This window comes from Wasmannia auropunctata, unplaced genomic scaffold (genome assembly GCF_000956235.1).
Source record: "Wasmannia auropunctata unplaced genomic scaffold, wasmannia.A_1.0 LD336116.1, whole genome shotgun sequence".
In the NCBI taxonomy this organism is placed as follows: Eukaryota; Metazoa; Arthropoda; class Insecta; order Hymenoptera; family Formicidae; genus Wasmannia; species Wasmannia auropunctata.
In genome coordinates this window covers 2,593,689-2,609,732 of record NW_012026774.1, presented here as the reverse complement: position 1 = coordinate 2,609,732, position 16,044 = coordinate 2,593,689, and the positions used below count along the sequence as shown (strand labels likewise).

Here is a 16,044-nt window from a genome sequence, read left to right as displayed (position 1 = left end):
TGGTGGTAGTACCTGTCAGCGGCTACAAGACTCTTCCTTTGCTCGCGCGCTTTCCATTTATTATTATGACTTCACAGCTTATACCCCGCTCTCGTCACGAAACGCTCTCTTTCTTTTATTTTTTTTTTTCTGATCACGTTGCTTGATTGCTTTTTTTTAAAGACGGTAAATTAGACAAATTAGTCACAACAAAAATTAGCTTAGCTTAAAATATATACGATAAAGACGTGTGACAGAAGTGACTCACAGAAGTGATTTCCAGGTCCAGCGTAGTGATGCCCCTTATAAGCCGCAAACAGCCCGGGGTTGATACCAATCTGCAAAGTAAGACAAACGATTCGTTAGAATCACTTTGAAGCATTTCTAGACACCGTCTTGCGATAGTCACGTTCATGTCTGAACAAATCGCGAATCGCATACGCCAGCTTGCAGACACGATTGCTTTATTGTTATTTTAATTAGCTGCGTCGGCAATACAAAAACAAAACGGATGTTCTCAAGCGTCTCTCTCGCGACGCTGTGTTTGTGCCGCTTTGAAAACTCCTCCGAACCGCGTCTCCCCTCCTCCCACGTCGATCGTCTAGAAAATTATTACTCATGCTTATTTCCAACTTATTTCCGCGCTCCGAAACGGCGAAATTATTGTCTCGCCGCGTATCCGCGACTTTCCGCCGAGTTTTTTTTTTCCAGACGAGAAAAAACCGGAAGGAGACCAAGGCCCGTTCGCGTCACGCGTTAAGTTGTCGACGTAATTAATTTCGCTTTCTACCGATTGTCAAAGTCCGAGACTTTGGAGAGAGAAAAGAGAACGTTTTGCTCTACCGATGTTTCTCTCGTTTAACACGCGATAAAAAGGTGCACGCGTAAACGGGGGGGAGGGAAATGGGAATCGATTGTAAATCTGCACGCCGTTAATTAAGGCAGACCGTGTGCCGCGATTGATTATGTATATAGATGCAACATGATGAAAACTAATGGCAAATTATGTTGATAGCTTGAATTTAATGAGGGCATTTCGATGAATAAAACTTTACCGGATTTATCGAGGCACTTCTTTGGAAGATAATATTTTTTTAGCGCGCGGCAGAAAATTTGGCGTCCGATCCGTGATTATAAATAAAAAGGAGAAAAAAGTGTGTAATAAAATGAAGCATATATTATGGAAATATGGTTTGAATGCGCGCTACATGCATAATGTTTAATTTAGCTCCCAAAGCTCCCGAAAAAGGCACGCTTGACGAGAGAAATTGCGTGTACCCATATTACATGCGACGAAATTAATTCCGCCATTACGAGGGCAATACCTACTTCAATGGGGCGTTTTTAATCTGTAAAATACGAAAATTTCAAGCTGCAGCCCAAACCAAATCCCGTTTCGTGGAAGCCTTTCGTCTGACGCTTCGGCATTTCCTTTCATTCATTCACAAAAGATATTTATTAAACACAATTAAAAACTACCACTATTTTCTTAATGCGTTTTATTCGCCGACGAATAAGTACGGGAACAAGTACCTTCGCGCGTCTCGGCCCGCTTTATTCCGCTTTAAGATCTCATCTATCGTTACTTACTTTCAATACTCTTTCCAATTTTACTCGATTTCCCATGAATATAACCGCGTCAGCAGATTGCATTGGAACAAATGAATACTTTTTCAAAATGAAAAATGGGCTAATTGAAACTTTCGAGCATATGGAACAAAGCGATGATTTTCCGATGTTGAGAATTAACAGATACTTTTTTTTTTATTTCGATGATTTTCCGAGCATTGAACCGAGTAGTCTCGCGTCTTTTCAATAATTTTGTAACACTTATAATATCGTCATTGAAAAATGATTGTGTTGATCGTAATTCCACTTTGCTCGACTTTATTAAATAATATTAGCGGTTATTTTGATCCATCTACCCTTAGTTAATTTCCTACGTTTTCTCTAGCAAAAGAGGCTTTTTCGTCTCTCGTCCCGTTTTTCGCGTAAACTGAATTAATTAAACTTAATCTCGCGCGCGGGCACGAAGCGATACCGCTGCTACTTCCGTACATACATATCGCAGTGTCTCGAAATCGAGGAAGAGAAAGAGGGGCGGGGGAGGGATCGATTTCTTTCCCCGTTTCGCGTACGACTTCACGTGCGCGCTTCTTACTCGCGATTATGCAACGGCGCGGCGGGAGGGAGGAGGAGGCGGCGGAGGAGGAGGAGGAGGAGGAGGCGCAGGTGCGGCGTTGGTACCTGTTGCACAACCGCATTATCTTCGCTCCTCGCTCCGCCGGTTAGGTAATTAATAACGACAAAGTCCAAGGATACGTGATATGCGCGGCCGCGCGAGCACCATTAGGCGCGCATCTCGCGCGCTATTAAACCCTCCTCCTTCCTCTCCTCCTCGCCGATGCACCTCGTTCCCTCCCTCCCCTCGTCTCTCTCTCTCTCTCTCTCTCTCTCTCTCTCTCTCTCTCTGTCTCCTCCGACTTGCAACTGACCTTTTCGCAAGTGCAAGGTGCGCGCGAGGGGGCTGCACCGCCGCCGGGGAATCTCGTGTCGTAACTTATCGACGTTTATCTCGCGCCTAGCCACGGCGCGGCTGCGACGCGACGTCCGCCGCCGTCGCCGTCGTCGGTAAATAGAGATTAACATTCACCGCGCAACGGAACGGCCGTATACTCCTCGGGATAATTGCATGACAAAGTGCACGTCCGCGCGCGGACCCGCGCGCGCGCGCGTGTACACGCCGCGCGTGCATGTAACATACGTGCGCGCGCGTTTCCATTAAGAATCGCGGCGCGTCCGCCGCGAGGCACGAGAAAGGATCGGCGGCTGATTAGTTTTGAAATTCTTCTGTTCTCGCCTCTGTATTTTAGCGCTCTGCACCGAAGCCCTCGAGGACGTTATTACGAATCGTGCCTCATCGCGCTTGTTAAAGTAATTAAGTGAGGATCGATGCATATCTCTCGCAAGAATTTCTAAATTCTAAATTCAGCGATTTGGAAATCGAGAACTCCAACTGTTCTCCGACGGTACATGTTTAGGAAAGTTATCAATTAAATAAAATAATGCGCGTGCGACGAAAAACATAGGCGTGATTTACAAATTTGGCACTTGCTTGTTCTTTAATTGCTCTCCATATTAAATAGAGACCTCTCTAAAGCGTGGAGTGCGCAACGCATGCTTCACGCGCCTACTGAGGAATCCCCGCGTATCCCTGCGATTCGAGTAATGCATTTCTCGATCGCACCTCCGATTCCAATGGAGGGGAGGGGGAGAAAGGACGAGAGAGAGAGAGAGAAAGAAAGGCTATTGCACGACGGCGTATATCGCACCGTCAAAATCGCGTTATATTAGTCGCGTACGAGCGAATCCTCCTCCTCCTCCTCCTCCTCCTCTTCTTCCTGGCGTACATCCCAAACCCTCCGTGCGTGTACGTGCGTGTATGTTTGCGTGTGTCTCCGTCCCCCATTCCCCGCAGCCTCGCCGTCGACATAAAGTACGTATCGCATTAGCGCGTTAACGCCAATGCGTTAGCCGCTCGGCCGGCGCCGAATGGCGGCCGGGATAAACGAGGATAAAATGACGGGCGGGGGTGGCCACGAGGTGGTGGTTGGACGTGAGGAAGGGTGTGGAATTGTCACCGATTGAAAACAACGCGCGTCGCTCACGTAGGAACGGAACGGCAGGGGCGGAAGAGAGACGGATAGAATTGAGAGAGGAGAGAAGAGGGGCCGGGGAGGGGGGAGTGAGTAGGGAGACGGACAAGCAGGCGAGGGGGCGGGTGGGAAGGGGGAGGGACACGGGGGGTGGCGTGGGGTGGTCGCGCTGGGGGTGCACCAGGGGGTGCATTCTATGGGGAGCAGCGAACAGTGTCCCGCTGCGTTCGATTACAACGTCGGGCGTAATAACCGAATTGCCCACGGCCCGTTAAAGCGTTTACACCGCTTGACGGATGATCGACCACGGTGACAACTCGTTTCGGGTAATATATGAATATGGACCGTGGAGCGCGTTAACAGACTCCCCCGGATGAAAATGGCCGACGGCGTTCGTGCCTTATTTTGCGATAAATAATACGCGCGCGCGCGCGGACCCTTTCTTGCGGGAAGAAAATACGATCTCGAGTTTTCTTTCGTTTCAACCGGGCGACATTTGGCGACGATTGTAATGACCTCGCGAACGACCTGAATCACACTTGTTGCAAAATCGAATTACCTCAGGGAAACTTAAGACCGAGTTTAACAAGTTTTAGAATCTGTTCGACTTGTTGGAATTATTAACACGAGAGAGATATATGTGTGTTTGTGTATTATATATATATATATATATATATATATATATATATAATAGAAATTTAATTTTTAATATTTATACACTAAATTAATCGACAAATTGCTTCAATAATACGCACTTACTCATCATAATACAACATAATTGCGCGCGCTGTCAAAAATATGACAATTTCATTATTCTAAAGAGAAAATCGAGGGTTGAATATAAATCAAGCTACGTTGCGGGGATGTTGTGATACGATTAAAATACTGAAATCGTTACGAGCCTCTCGGTTCCGTCATTTAAGTCACCCCAATTTTGATAACGACGGCCGCATATCGGATTATAACAATCACTCGTAATGACCATGATGCTCACCCGTTAAACTGTTTATACCCGTTTACACCGGTATCGGGTGATCGATCAACGCGCGGCGGGTCGTCGCGTTTGTAACGAGAACGTAATTCCCATTCTCTCGCTTGCATTCAATAAAGATCACGCTAACGCGCGGTGACGAAAATGACACGTACGTAGAGCAGAATCGTGTGAAATTGTTTTCGGATTTTAACCGGATCGCAATGCCGATTCTTCATCCGCCGGCGGGATTTCGCGGCCTGTGACTGACGGACAACTTGACTTATTTATCAATCCTGGCGCGATACACTCTTCATTTTACGCGAATATAACTCCCGATTTAGTTCTCCGGAAGTATATATATTTTGCGCTGTTGAACAATTAATAACTTGGTCGTTGTTGGTTTCGTAAAGTCAATTAAGCTTAACCTCTAATTAGTTTTGGTCTTTCCTTTAGTTTCTCTCTAGTCTCTCTAGTCTCTCTTCCAGCAAAAAGAGACGGAGACTGCAACTAAAGGTTTAAGTTTCCCGACATCGGCGAAACTAGTCCGTGTGGTCAACCAGAGTTTCTCTCTCTTTCTCCCTCTCCCGCCGCTTTCTCCTTCTCTCTCTCTCTCTCTCTCTCTCTCTCTCTCTGTGCTCACGGCACCGACGTGCCGCGTGTGATAACCGAATCGCACACGGATCATTAAAGCGATTAGGCCGGCTGTTGCGGAGGCGGCGATTGCCATTTGTCGTTGCCGCGTGCAGGGCAATCCTCGCGTTTTCGCGCGGGCGGTGACTCCAAGATGGATACGCGCGCGCCCGCGGTTAAAGCCGTGCCCGGGGGTCGTCGTGCCGCACGCGCGTATAGGATTAATTACCGTCATTCGATCAAGAACGACATCACGGCGCATTGGTAATGCGGCATTACAAATGACACGCACGGCACCCGCGATATATGTGCAGCCGGGTTATAAATTACGCGTCGCGGCGCGCGCGCGCGCGTGCGTACGTACGTAGGTAGGTACACCGCGGCGTGCCGCGGCAGAAACGCGTGCGGTATCGGTGAAATTGAAGTTTTTATTGTTGTTAAGTGTTATACGGATGCGATTTAATGAATATTCGTTGCCCAGTTCGGCGGCGCCGAGTGGAGAGGAACTGAAGTCGCGGAATTGAAAACGTTGCTTTATTTAGTACGAGACGATCCGCGACACGACCCCGCGGGTACAATTCAATTTATCGATACTGTCGGATGATCTGTTTTGAAACGCGCGTCCGCGCGCGTTCCATCTCGTATTCTGCATGTATGACTATTGTTAGCTGTCTGAAGCACCTTTAAACGTTAAAATTATAGCCGTGCTTATACACGCTTATACACGCCGGAATATGTATGGAGCGTCCGGAAATTTACACGACTTGACAAGATGACGTAATATTGATGTACGATAAAGAACAGCGGGTGTATAACTTGCGGGGAATATTAATGCGGGGGTCAGCCGAGGTTGCGTTTACTCGACGCTAATACCGAAAGTACGAAATAATTACGCGCAAAACGGACTTACTATAATGATGTCAAGGTTGTTGGTGAGGTGGTCCGGTAGAACGCGCTTGCTCACTTCCTCTTCCGGCATGCCGTCGAACCTGTCGTGCTTCTTCCTCTCTTTGTACGTCTTCGCGCGTTTCTTGGCCTCCGCGAGTTCCGCTCTGAAAGGAGAAGGGAAAAAAAAGAATGAGAAAAGTGGATACAGAGGGCCTTAATAATACGCTGGATTCCTTTATGCTGCGTCATACGATTCAGCGCGAAAGGCGCGCGCAACTGTATACTATTTCTCTCGATCGGCAGGGGACACGCGGCATATTCCGCGTGTGCTTTTTGTCAAGCCGGCGAACTCGCGCGCGCGCGCGCGCGTCTTAGGCACTCCGGCGTTTCGATTTGTGACACTGTAACACAATGTAACGTTTTGTATCGGCCGGACGACTTGTAAGCCGTCGTGAATACGCGCATTCGAATAATACACGGATGAATAAGCTTGGATCTCGCAGGATAAAATGACGATGGCAAAATGCAATTTATGGCCTTTGCGTTTTTAAACGCGAGACGTGCCCGGGTCGATAAAATAAAACGTCACGAAAAAAACAATTTTTTTTTTATTCGGTAGTTGCAATTATTACAACTATATTCGCGCCGCGCGATAGCGCACAACTGTATTAACTATATGACCGCGAATATATTTTAATGCAAATTAAAGCATTATGAAAAAAATGTGCAAATTAGCGGTAGTTTTGCAACGGAGCGTAGATGATTGATCACATTAATTGATGTATTTGCGTGCCGTTCCTTCCTTTTAAGTTATACGCAACAGTAGCTGCGCAATTTCGTAAAAAATGTCGATGGGAGGGGGCGGGGGAGACGAAGCAGGGATATCTCTGCACGTCGGCATAATGGGCCTTTGTTTAGCCACCACGGGATATTCAATTAAATAGACATACCGATGTACAACGTGTCAAGAGGGCATGAATAATTCTCTCTCAAGATCCGCAATTAACGTCTTAATGAGCGCGCTATCTCCTGACGTATCTCCGTAGTAGCGGCGCGTACATCCGATCGTGTTACGTTCCTAATATGCGGAACTATTTTTAAGTTTTCGGCCGGCTTCACAAAAATAAGCGCAACTGAAGATCCTATCGGATCAAGCAACATGGTGCCCGGTCAGACGGACATTGTTAGCAGAGCGGATATTTTTAACCGTGCAGGCTGTGCATGCAAATATATAACTAACTCTGGTTATATCGAGAGTCGCGGGGCTTCGCGGCCGGTATTCGTGTTCCTTCTCGGCTTCGCCTCCCCCTTGCGTACTTATTAACGCATTTGTTAATTATAATAATAATTATATCTCTATGCCGTAGATTGTAAACTCTGAATTCAATTTTACGAAGGTGTAAAACGTTATTTAATATTAATTTTAACCTGAGCGGCCTTTCTAAGAGCGGCCGGTGTTGGTACAAACCACGCGCGAGAACACGAACTCACGACGCCCGTTCTTAAAGGGTTGAGACCGTAAATGAATTTTGACGTCGCGCCGTCAACTTTGCACAGCCCCGTGAACGATATTTCGCGGCGGGCTTTTGTAAACTTGAATTAAATTTCTTTTTTTTTTAAATAAAAAAAAACGGCGAGTCTTACGGGCGGAACACGACGAGGAGCCTCGCCTTGTGCCTCGTGCGTTAAAAATTTGTCACGATTACGTGAGCATGTAATTGAATTATAACAAAGAGTCACGTGGTATATAATTTTCGCGAAGTGTGGCAGGAAGAAGCGCGCACCGACGTCGTTGGAGGCTGCGAAGGAGGTTTAGAATCACGAAGTCGGACGTAACAACGCTCGCGGTCGAGGCGTTGCGCGCGCCCTCCCCGCGCAATTGATTATATATGCTTAGACTCTTACTCCTCGGGGGTGAGTATCATCTCCGACTTTTTTTTGCGGCCCCGCTTCTTCGGCTGATGCGCCAGCTGCGGATTGACGCTGCCGGCGCCGTTCATCACAAGATTCATCTGATGATGTTGTGGCCCGGGCAGCGCCCCAGGCGGCGTCGACGTGGGTGTACCCAGCCCAGGTTGGGCGCCGCCCGGACACGTCATGCTCTCGGGATTGCCGCCACCGCCGCCGCCCGGACTGCTCGCCGACCTCATGCCGCTCATCGACATCTCCTCGTCGACGAACGAATACGGGTCCACCGGCGTCTCGCATTTTATCGCGACCTGGAAAAAGAGCGTCAGCAGACGGTTGGTGGATACGTCGTCGCTTATCATATATTCGGCGCCGTCGCGTCCGCCGGAATAATGCACGTGGGGTTTTCGGAACTTCCGCATCCAAATGGCACGAAAGCGTTAGGATCAAGGATAGGAAGACTGGAGAAAGTGTTTGACGTTTCTGTTTCTCTCTCCCTCTCTCTCTCTCTCTCTCTCTCTCTCTCTCTCTCTTTGCTCGAAATGGAATATATTGCAGAGGTATGGCGTCTCTAAAAGTAAAAATTCGTGAAACATATAATCTATACATGACAAAAGACGGCGAGACTTCAAATATTTCCACGACAAATTCCGACGCGACGTTTCTTTATTGTGATATTATGGGTAGACCATATTACCGTATTTACTGACCGAATTTCCCGCGTTTCCCTGAATAATACATACCGGCGAAAAGGGAAGGAAAATGTGCTGGCGCACCGGTCGGCGGCGAATTATCCTTGCGATATCCCGAATCGCGATGACGGGCTGATGTCCCAGCCTAATTTAATTCTACCTCGAAATTACGCCGCGGAATTTTTCGTCGTGTCCGCAAGTTTCGCAGGCGGCCGGCTGCGGAAAAATGAAATTTCTCCTGAGCACGTACAATCCCGACGTAAAACATGTACCGACGATCACGGACACGTACAGTGGCGATCATAAAACGTATGTATCCCAGCCGGCGCTATATGTATATATATATATATATATATATATATATATATATCTTTCTCTTTCTTTCTCTCTCTCTCCCCCGCGATGCCCTTGGGGAAATAGTAATAGCGCAATTGCCACATGGACCGAAAATACGCGGCCACGTACAACGTATCAGCCATTCGCGGTTGTAAAATGTGCAGCTGTGTCTCTTTTTTTGCAAATTGCGCGTGTTACGGACTGACGCGATCACCGTTCTTCCCCCCGGTCTCTACTTTTTGTACCGTCTGCTTTTTGCATTAGCTAAAATCAACTGAGGTTTCAGTGATTTTCTGCCCCTTTTTGAATATGAAATTAGGAAAAAATAAGAGGAAGAGATACGTAACGTTGGCTGCACAAGAGCTAATTGCTCTGAATGAGTGACAAGTTCTATAAAAATTGAATACCTGATGGCAAGATGTGAAACGCGCGACTCCCGGGTCAAATTATCTGGAAAGTTTCTTGTGTCGATCGAGTTTTCTCTCGATAGATGATTAACGCGACAGGATAGTCCAAGTGACCGTTCCTATGCTCCCCCGACTTTTCTCGACGCGTTCGCGCAAAAATTCGATATCGCGTACTAAAATAAATGCTTGAAGCGCTATCCCGCCCGATGAAATCAGAAATTATTCAACAGGCCGTTATTATATTCTGAAGGCTGTCAATAATACGATAATTTAGCGTATCGATATTCAGCACTCTTAATTTTAAATGATCTGAGCCGCCGTTCGTTTTCATTTCAGCGAATGCAATACGCGGATACGGGATATTTCGCGCCATTCACGAAAACGCAACGTCCACCACTTCCCCGCGTTTATTTTAGTTCAGAAATGTGTATAAGAAAAAGAAAACAGTGCTCCTGCAACGGGCCGCCCGTTTAAACGTAAATACACCCGGGGAAAGGATCCCCGCTCGCTTTTTCGAAAACGTCCACGGAAATGAAAGCATAAGAGATTACGCGAATCCGACGGAGCGGAATCGGAGGATTTTTTTTTTCATCGCGACACACATAAACATACCCCTCGTTTGCAATTTTCGACCTGGTCCCCCTCCCCCCGACTACGGCGGCGCACCCGCGCTCTTGACCCGGTAGATAACCCTGCGAAATCGAGGTCGAAAATCCCGCGAAGATAAGGGCCGCACTGACTGGTAGTTACCGATAACGCCGTTATCCCTTCCCCTTTTTCACGGGACTCCGAGCTTCGGCCTTGGAGAGTCGCCGACAATATTGCGCGCGATAAGAACATACGTGCGCGCATGCCACATTGTTATTATTTGCAAACAAAAGGACGCCGTGGTGAGTGTCGCGAATGTAGCGAGCGTACAGATTTGTTTGATCCGGCGATGCTAAAGCACAATATTTGTATTGAGAAAAAAAAAACAGGTAAATAGAAGATTTTTATTGCGAGACGCCGCGCAAAGGATGCTCGTTTATCGATTTCAAGAGCCATTAATCTATAGGTATACGTTTCGGGAAAAATATCCGTCGCGCCGTTACGATAATAAAGCAAACATACCTCCGCTATACCTCCGCTTATCTAACTCCGCCTTGTCGTCATCCGTTCTGTCTGATATAGAAAAGTAATAACTGAGTCACAGTTCGAAACTAAAGAGATTACGCTATATGGAAATATTTCGATGTTATTAATTCTTTTTCTTCTGTAAGGATAACGCGGCTTTCGCGAGAGTGACATCTCTTCTATAGGCTGTTCATTTCTTCGATTGTCACGGAAAAAGGCGTCTACGCCTCGAATGTGTCTGGCTCGTTTACGCGGAAACAATTGAAACGTCGGGGAATCTAGGGAAGGGTTAAGTAAAACAATGTGAAACGGGATCAAGAAAAGAGGAGCGCGATAATGCGAACTCGATAAATCCGGGACGTGTTCCACGGTTAACAATTCGATCAACGGAAATTCGCTTCGCTCGTCGGCCGTTCATTCGTTAAAATGAGGAGCTGGTAAAACCGAGATCGATCGGTCGTCACGTCACGAGATAATTTTCGAGAAAAAGACTATCGATCCCGACAGCGGATAACAACTTTGCGGATATAATGGCAATTTAATATCGGATGAAATTTCTGTAATTCGCGCGCGATAGCGCCGATAGCCAAATTGGGGAGCTGGGCAACCTGCAATTAATTCATGAGCGGAAAATGCGCGTTCTGTGATTGAAATCCCTGAAAATTACCACCGTCAAAATATTCATCCGAATCACATTTGCAAAAGCTTTTATTTTCCCGGTTTGTAAAGTGAAAAAGTCGTGAGAGAGAGAGAGAGAGGGGAAGAAAGAGGGAGGGAGAGAAAGAGCCTCTGGAAAAATACAATAATTCCTTTTCTATTTCTTCTGTTATATGTGAATTTATATCTCGTAAAGCAAATAAATAGACGTCACAAAGTTATTATATTTGCTGCTTTTATGAAAAAAACATCCTCTAAGAAATTAATTTACATTTTTCTTTCATTAATGAATCCGGTTATCAATATAAAAATATAAAATGATTTTTTATCGTACAACCTTGCAACGTCAAAATACCGTGAAATTACGTTTTCGCGATATCTGTTGAAAGGAAATTTTTTTTTCATTTTCGCAAATTTTGCGTCAAATTTTGCAATCGCGTAGCAATCAAAGAAATTATGAAAGGGATAAACGGTCGCGGAACAAACTCGTTCGCGGGATCTTTTGCCCGCGTATTAAGCGGAAAATAAGTAACACCGCGGCGCGCGGGGCCCATCCACGGCTTTCATTGTACCGCGACAGAGGTAATGTTGCGTAAGTAGATCGTAAAACTAACATGAAAATGCAAATCGCCGCGCGCGGCATTGCGAAAATCCCGGAGTGGCGATTGCGCGCGTCTTTATTGCAATTTATTGCTCGTAATTTTGATTGCGAGGTGCTAGATACACCAATACAGCAGGTTCCTAATGAGAACCGCCTGCGCTTTTTATTGGCTAATAAGTTTGGTGTTTTACGCGCGACTTTTTTTCCCCCTCTACGCGTATAATAACATATTTTCTTCAGCGATTCACGCGGGAGAGCTTTGCCATGCGATACTCGTTAGCGAAGAGACCGCTATTGTAGTTCCCGGCTTCGATCACGATCACGTTATTCGTAATTTAATTGTGTGTGTGTGTGTGTGTCTCTCACCCTTTTTTATAAACACGCGATCGTCTCTGGCCTGCAGATTTTAAATCGCGCTACAGAATTTCAAAGATAATCGCGTGGACAGTAAATTTCACAATATTGTCACTACGTTACACGAGCATTATTTTATTAAAAAAAATAATATTTAATCGTTTCCGAATTATACCACACATATACCAAGGATTTGGATTCTTTTATTTATGTCCATGACGTAGATGATCGAATATACGCGAGCGTTAATTTCAGATTGTCATGTTAGTTAGCGTAAATTAGATGAAAACGAAATGCTGCGTTTAATCCAAAATTCTGACGTAAGATCGATTTGGAATACGCCGTACGGCCATTACATGCAACCCCGCGGCATAATTACAAGCAATCACATGCACATACATACATATATTCCGCAAGCGTAGCATTATTCCCGACATTTCAACGTTGTAATTCGGCTGCAGAACGTCTCAATTATGGTTTCTCAAGCCGTATTATGGTTTGATTTTACGATACGGAAGCTGCACCTTTCCTCGATGCTCTCTCCGATATCTAATCTTTTTAATGGTTATTTTTCGGGACATCGTGATATAATAAAATTACGAATCGCGCGCTCGCTATCGGTTGCTATACGTAAAAGAGAGCTCGGAGAGAAGAAGAACGAGGATGGAGGAAGAAGCGCGGGGTTGGTCAGGAATGGGAGGACGGACGGGGCGGGGGAGAGAGCGGGGGAGGCAGGGTAGGCGAATATGAAAAACTCACCTGTCCGAGGGTGGAGGCGGTCGAGCCCGGCTGCTGGGGTTGATGCGCTGTCGCCGATATCGGCGTGAGGGGCGTGTGCGGCGTGTGCGGTGTGTGCGGCGTGTGTGGTGTCAGCGGCGTGTGATACTGCTGACTGCTGTCACCGCCGGTGCTCCTCATCTCGAGGTCCGGACTCGTCTCGTAACCGTCGTCCCTCGCCTCCTGCTTCACCATCACCCCTGCACACAGAGACAAGGACAGGGCGATGCCCTTTAGATTTTCGGCGTTCCGTTTCTCGTCCGCTCCCGCGACGACACCCGGCGGCCGAGCGCTTCTCCGAGCGGCCTCCTGGGCGTCGTGGAGCGAGGAAAAATTTTCTCACGCGCGACAACGTGCCGCGTTATTGCGGTGATTAACTCTTTATAACCGCGCGCGATAACAACCCTCCCCGAGTCCGTTCTATATAGGAGGTTAAGAAGAAAAGAATAGAAAAGAATGCGAGATAGACTGCGAGATCGGAGCGAGAGTGAATTGTTTACTAATGTCTAATATATTCGAAAAGAATACCAATTAAATCACGCACTTACATTATAATTTTATGTTTATTAACATCGTGATAAGTCGCGGGACAAGACTTCTTTCGCCTAATTTTAGTTCCTCGGCGCAACACAGATGTCAGACACCCGTGACGGCTCGTTAATCATTCCTCCCGAGTGTTTCTTCTATTTTCCTCCCGCGCGTGCACCACGTACACGTTAACTAGCTCGAATTATCGCGCTATTAATTCGCACAGGAACTCCCGTCACTCATCTCGACTCGTCTCACATTGTGAAATACTTCCTGCGCGTAACTGAGAGAGCAAATGAGTGACTCATCGAGTACCGTGTCTAACTCTAATCTCGGCAGCTACAGGTAAACAGGCACCAGTTGAATTTTCTGCCCGGGATAGATACAGTTACCACCGAGAAGAGAGCGTCGGTGGTTTGCCCGGAATCAAAGTGCGCTTCGAACTTTCGATATTTGTTCGCCAACTTTTTCAAACGATCGAATTTATCTTTCCTACGGCTTTGAAATCGAGGGGGAAGAGAGAGAGGGGAAAGCTCGATAAGTTGTAACTTTCTCCTACGGCTTCCCGTCGAGACGAAATTTACCGCCATGTATCGCCGATGAAAAATAATTCTTGACAAGATTGTGCAAAGTATAACCTTTCGTACTTTCCGAATAAAGTTCCAAGAGCGCTCAACGTAACGTTTTTTTTATTGGCTGTACGAAAGTTTCGCGTCTATACGTTTCATTTCATTTATAATTGCGTACATTAACGAAAGGTCTTGTCTATTTTTTTTTCTGTATCAACTGTTGAAAATAAAATAATTATCCAATGTAAAAATGAGTGTCTCGTCTTACCACACGTCGCGTCGTACGAAACAGCTGGCGGTAAAAGAGCGAAGCGTCATTAAAGACATTGTCAATCAATTTCACAATACATCGCGGTAATAAAGCTCAAAGTAACGCCGATAATTTGATGGGGAATAAATAAACGAGGCATTTAAGTGATTTAAGAGATTATTGTATAATCCTTGGGCCGAACCGCAACCTTTCCCTCGGTTTAGTATCACCCCGAACAAGTTTTATTGCCGGCGGTATCGTCGATGGTAATTTAATAGCTGAGGAGTACCGAGAGAAACGAGTTAATCGCTCGTCAGAAGATTTACCGGTTAGCCGTTGAAAGCCCCCCGGTAACGGCAAATACATTAAAACCCAGCCCACTCGCGCCCATCCGCTCGCTGTCCGACGACGCGTAGAATTGTTCAATTGACCCAGAGAAAAATATTCCGCGGATTGATGACTGACAGCCCGGTGAGACGGCGTGTTTGTAATTGGCCTCGGATTTTGCCCCGCGCGCGTATATTTCGGCACGATTGTCGTGCACCCCCCCCCTCTTCTCTTCTCCTCTCCTCTCCTCCTCCTCCTCGCGCCACACGCATCGGCGATAACGTGCGCCCTGTGCTCGACCTGTCCGGATCGGTCTCGCTGTCGGGAAATATTTTTTTTTACAATTTCGCGCCAATTGCCGGCGATATCGACGCGGCTTTGGCTTCGCGACCTAACGCGAATGTCGTCGCCTGTTTTATCATGTTTCGCGCTAGTAGATTCGCGGCTTTTCCTCGCGAATCATCGCGGGAGAATTATTCGTCCAACGATCGTTACGGGAATTTTTATTCTTCTAAAGAAAAAAAAAAACAACAGAAAAATTGTGATAAAAATTGAAGTTACATGTGAAGAAGCCGCGATAGCTGCACGCTTTGTAAAAAGCTCGAGATTTCTGAAATGCCACGTGTGTTTCCCTCCGCGTATATGTATGACAAACCCGCGGCGCAAAAATATCGCGAGTACGCAAAGGCGCGTGATACTTATGAGAATCCCATTATAATGAAAATTAATTTCGTAATAAGCTCGCGTTGAAATGAAGCTTTTTCATTGATTGCGCGTTCCGCGCAATTTCCGAGCGCCCGTGCGCGCTCGCCGACCCTTTTTCGTCGTGAAATTCCATGCGAATCTGTTTAATGGCTCGCTCGCAATCGCGAATAAACGCGGGGACGGAGCTTTTTGCCCGGTGCGGGCGGGCGTGTATATACGTGCACGCACGTGCGTATATATATATATATATATGTATATGAGTATGAGCCGCGCGGCGACCGCACGTTCGTCGCACGCGCGTTTCCCTACCCTCTCTTTCTCTCGCCCCGCGCGCGCGCTTGTGTCGCACAGTAGCGAAAAATATAAAATTAATATTGTATCTGATCCGCGCGCGCGTGGATACCCTTCCCCCCCCCCTCTCTCTCTCTCTCTGAATATCCTTTTGCCGCGATAATCGCGCGATATTGAATCGTCATGAGGCGGATAATTTTTTTTCCCTCCCTTCTGCGCCCGAGAGACCGCCCGGCCGCGCCGCAGCCCCGGCTAAAATACCAGAGTCAATATTTTCAAATATCCGCCCGACGTTTGATATTTGCAAATTATACACGTACGAGGACTGTGCGTGCGTGCGGCGCGAGCGAGCGAGAGAGAGAGAGAGAGAGAGAGAGAGAGAGAGAGAGAGAGAGAGAGAGAG

At 46.8% G+C, this 16,044-nt stretch overlaps 2 protein-coding genes across 2 annotated transcripts in view; one reads left to right on the top strand and one right to left on the bottom strand.

The window, feature by feature from the left end:
• LOC105462756 (atrophin-1) overlaps positions 1-16,044 on the bottom strand; it is a 117,051-nt gene that overhangs the window by 31,821 nt on the left and 69,186 nt on the right. The window contains exons 3-6 of the mRNA XM_011709604.1: positions 12,954-13,171; positions 8,032-8,345; positions 6,149-6,290; positions 248-317 (exon numbers count right to left, since the gene is read on the bottom strand). Coding sequence (XP_011707906.1) covers positions 248-317; positions 6,149-6,290; positions 8,032-8,345; positions 12,954-13,171 — 744 coding nt within the window. The remainder of the gene's footprint in view (positions 1-247; positions 318-6,148; positions 6,291-8,031; positions 8,346-12,953; positions 13,172-16,044) is intronic.
• Positions 276-16,044, top strand: part of LOC105462763 — a 104,907-nt gene continuing 89,138 nt past the window's right edge. Inside the window, exon 1 of the mRNA XM_011709617.1 lies at positions 276-324. Coding sequence (XP_011707919.1) covers positions 276-324 — 49 coding nt within the window. The remainder of the gene's footprint in view (positions 325-16,044) is intronic.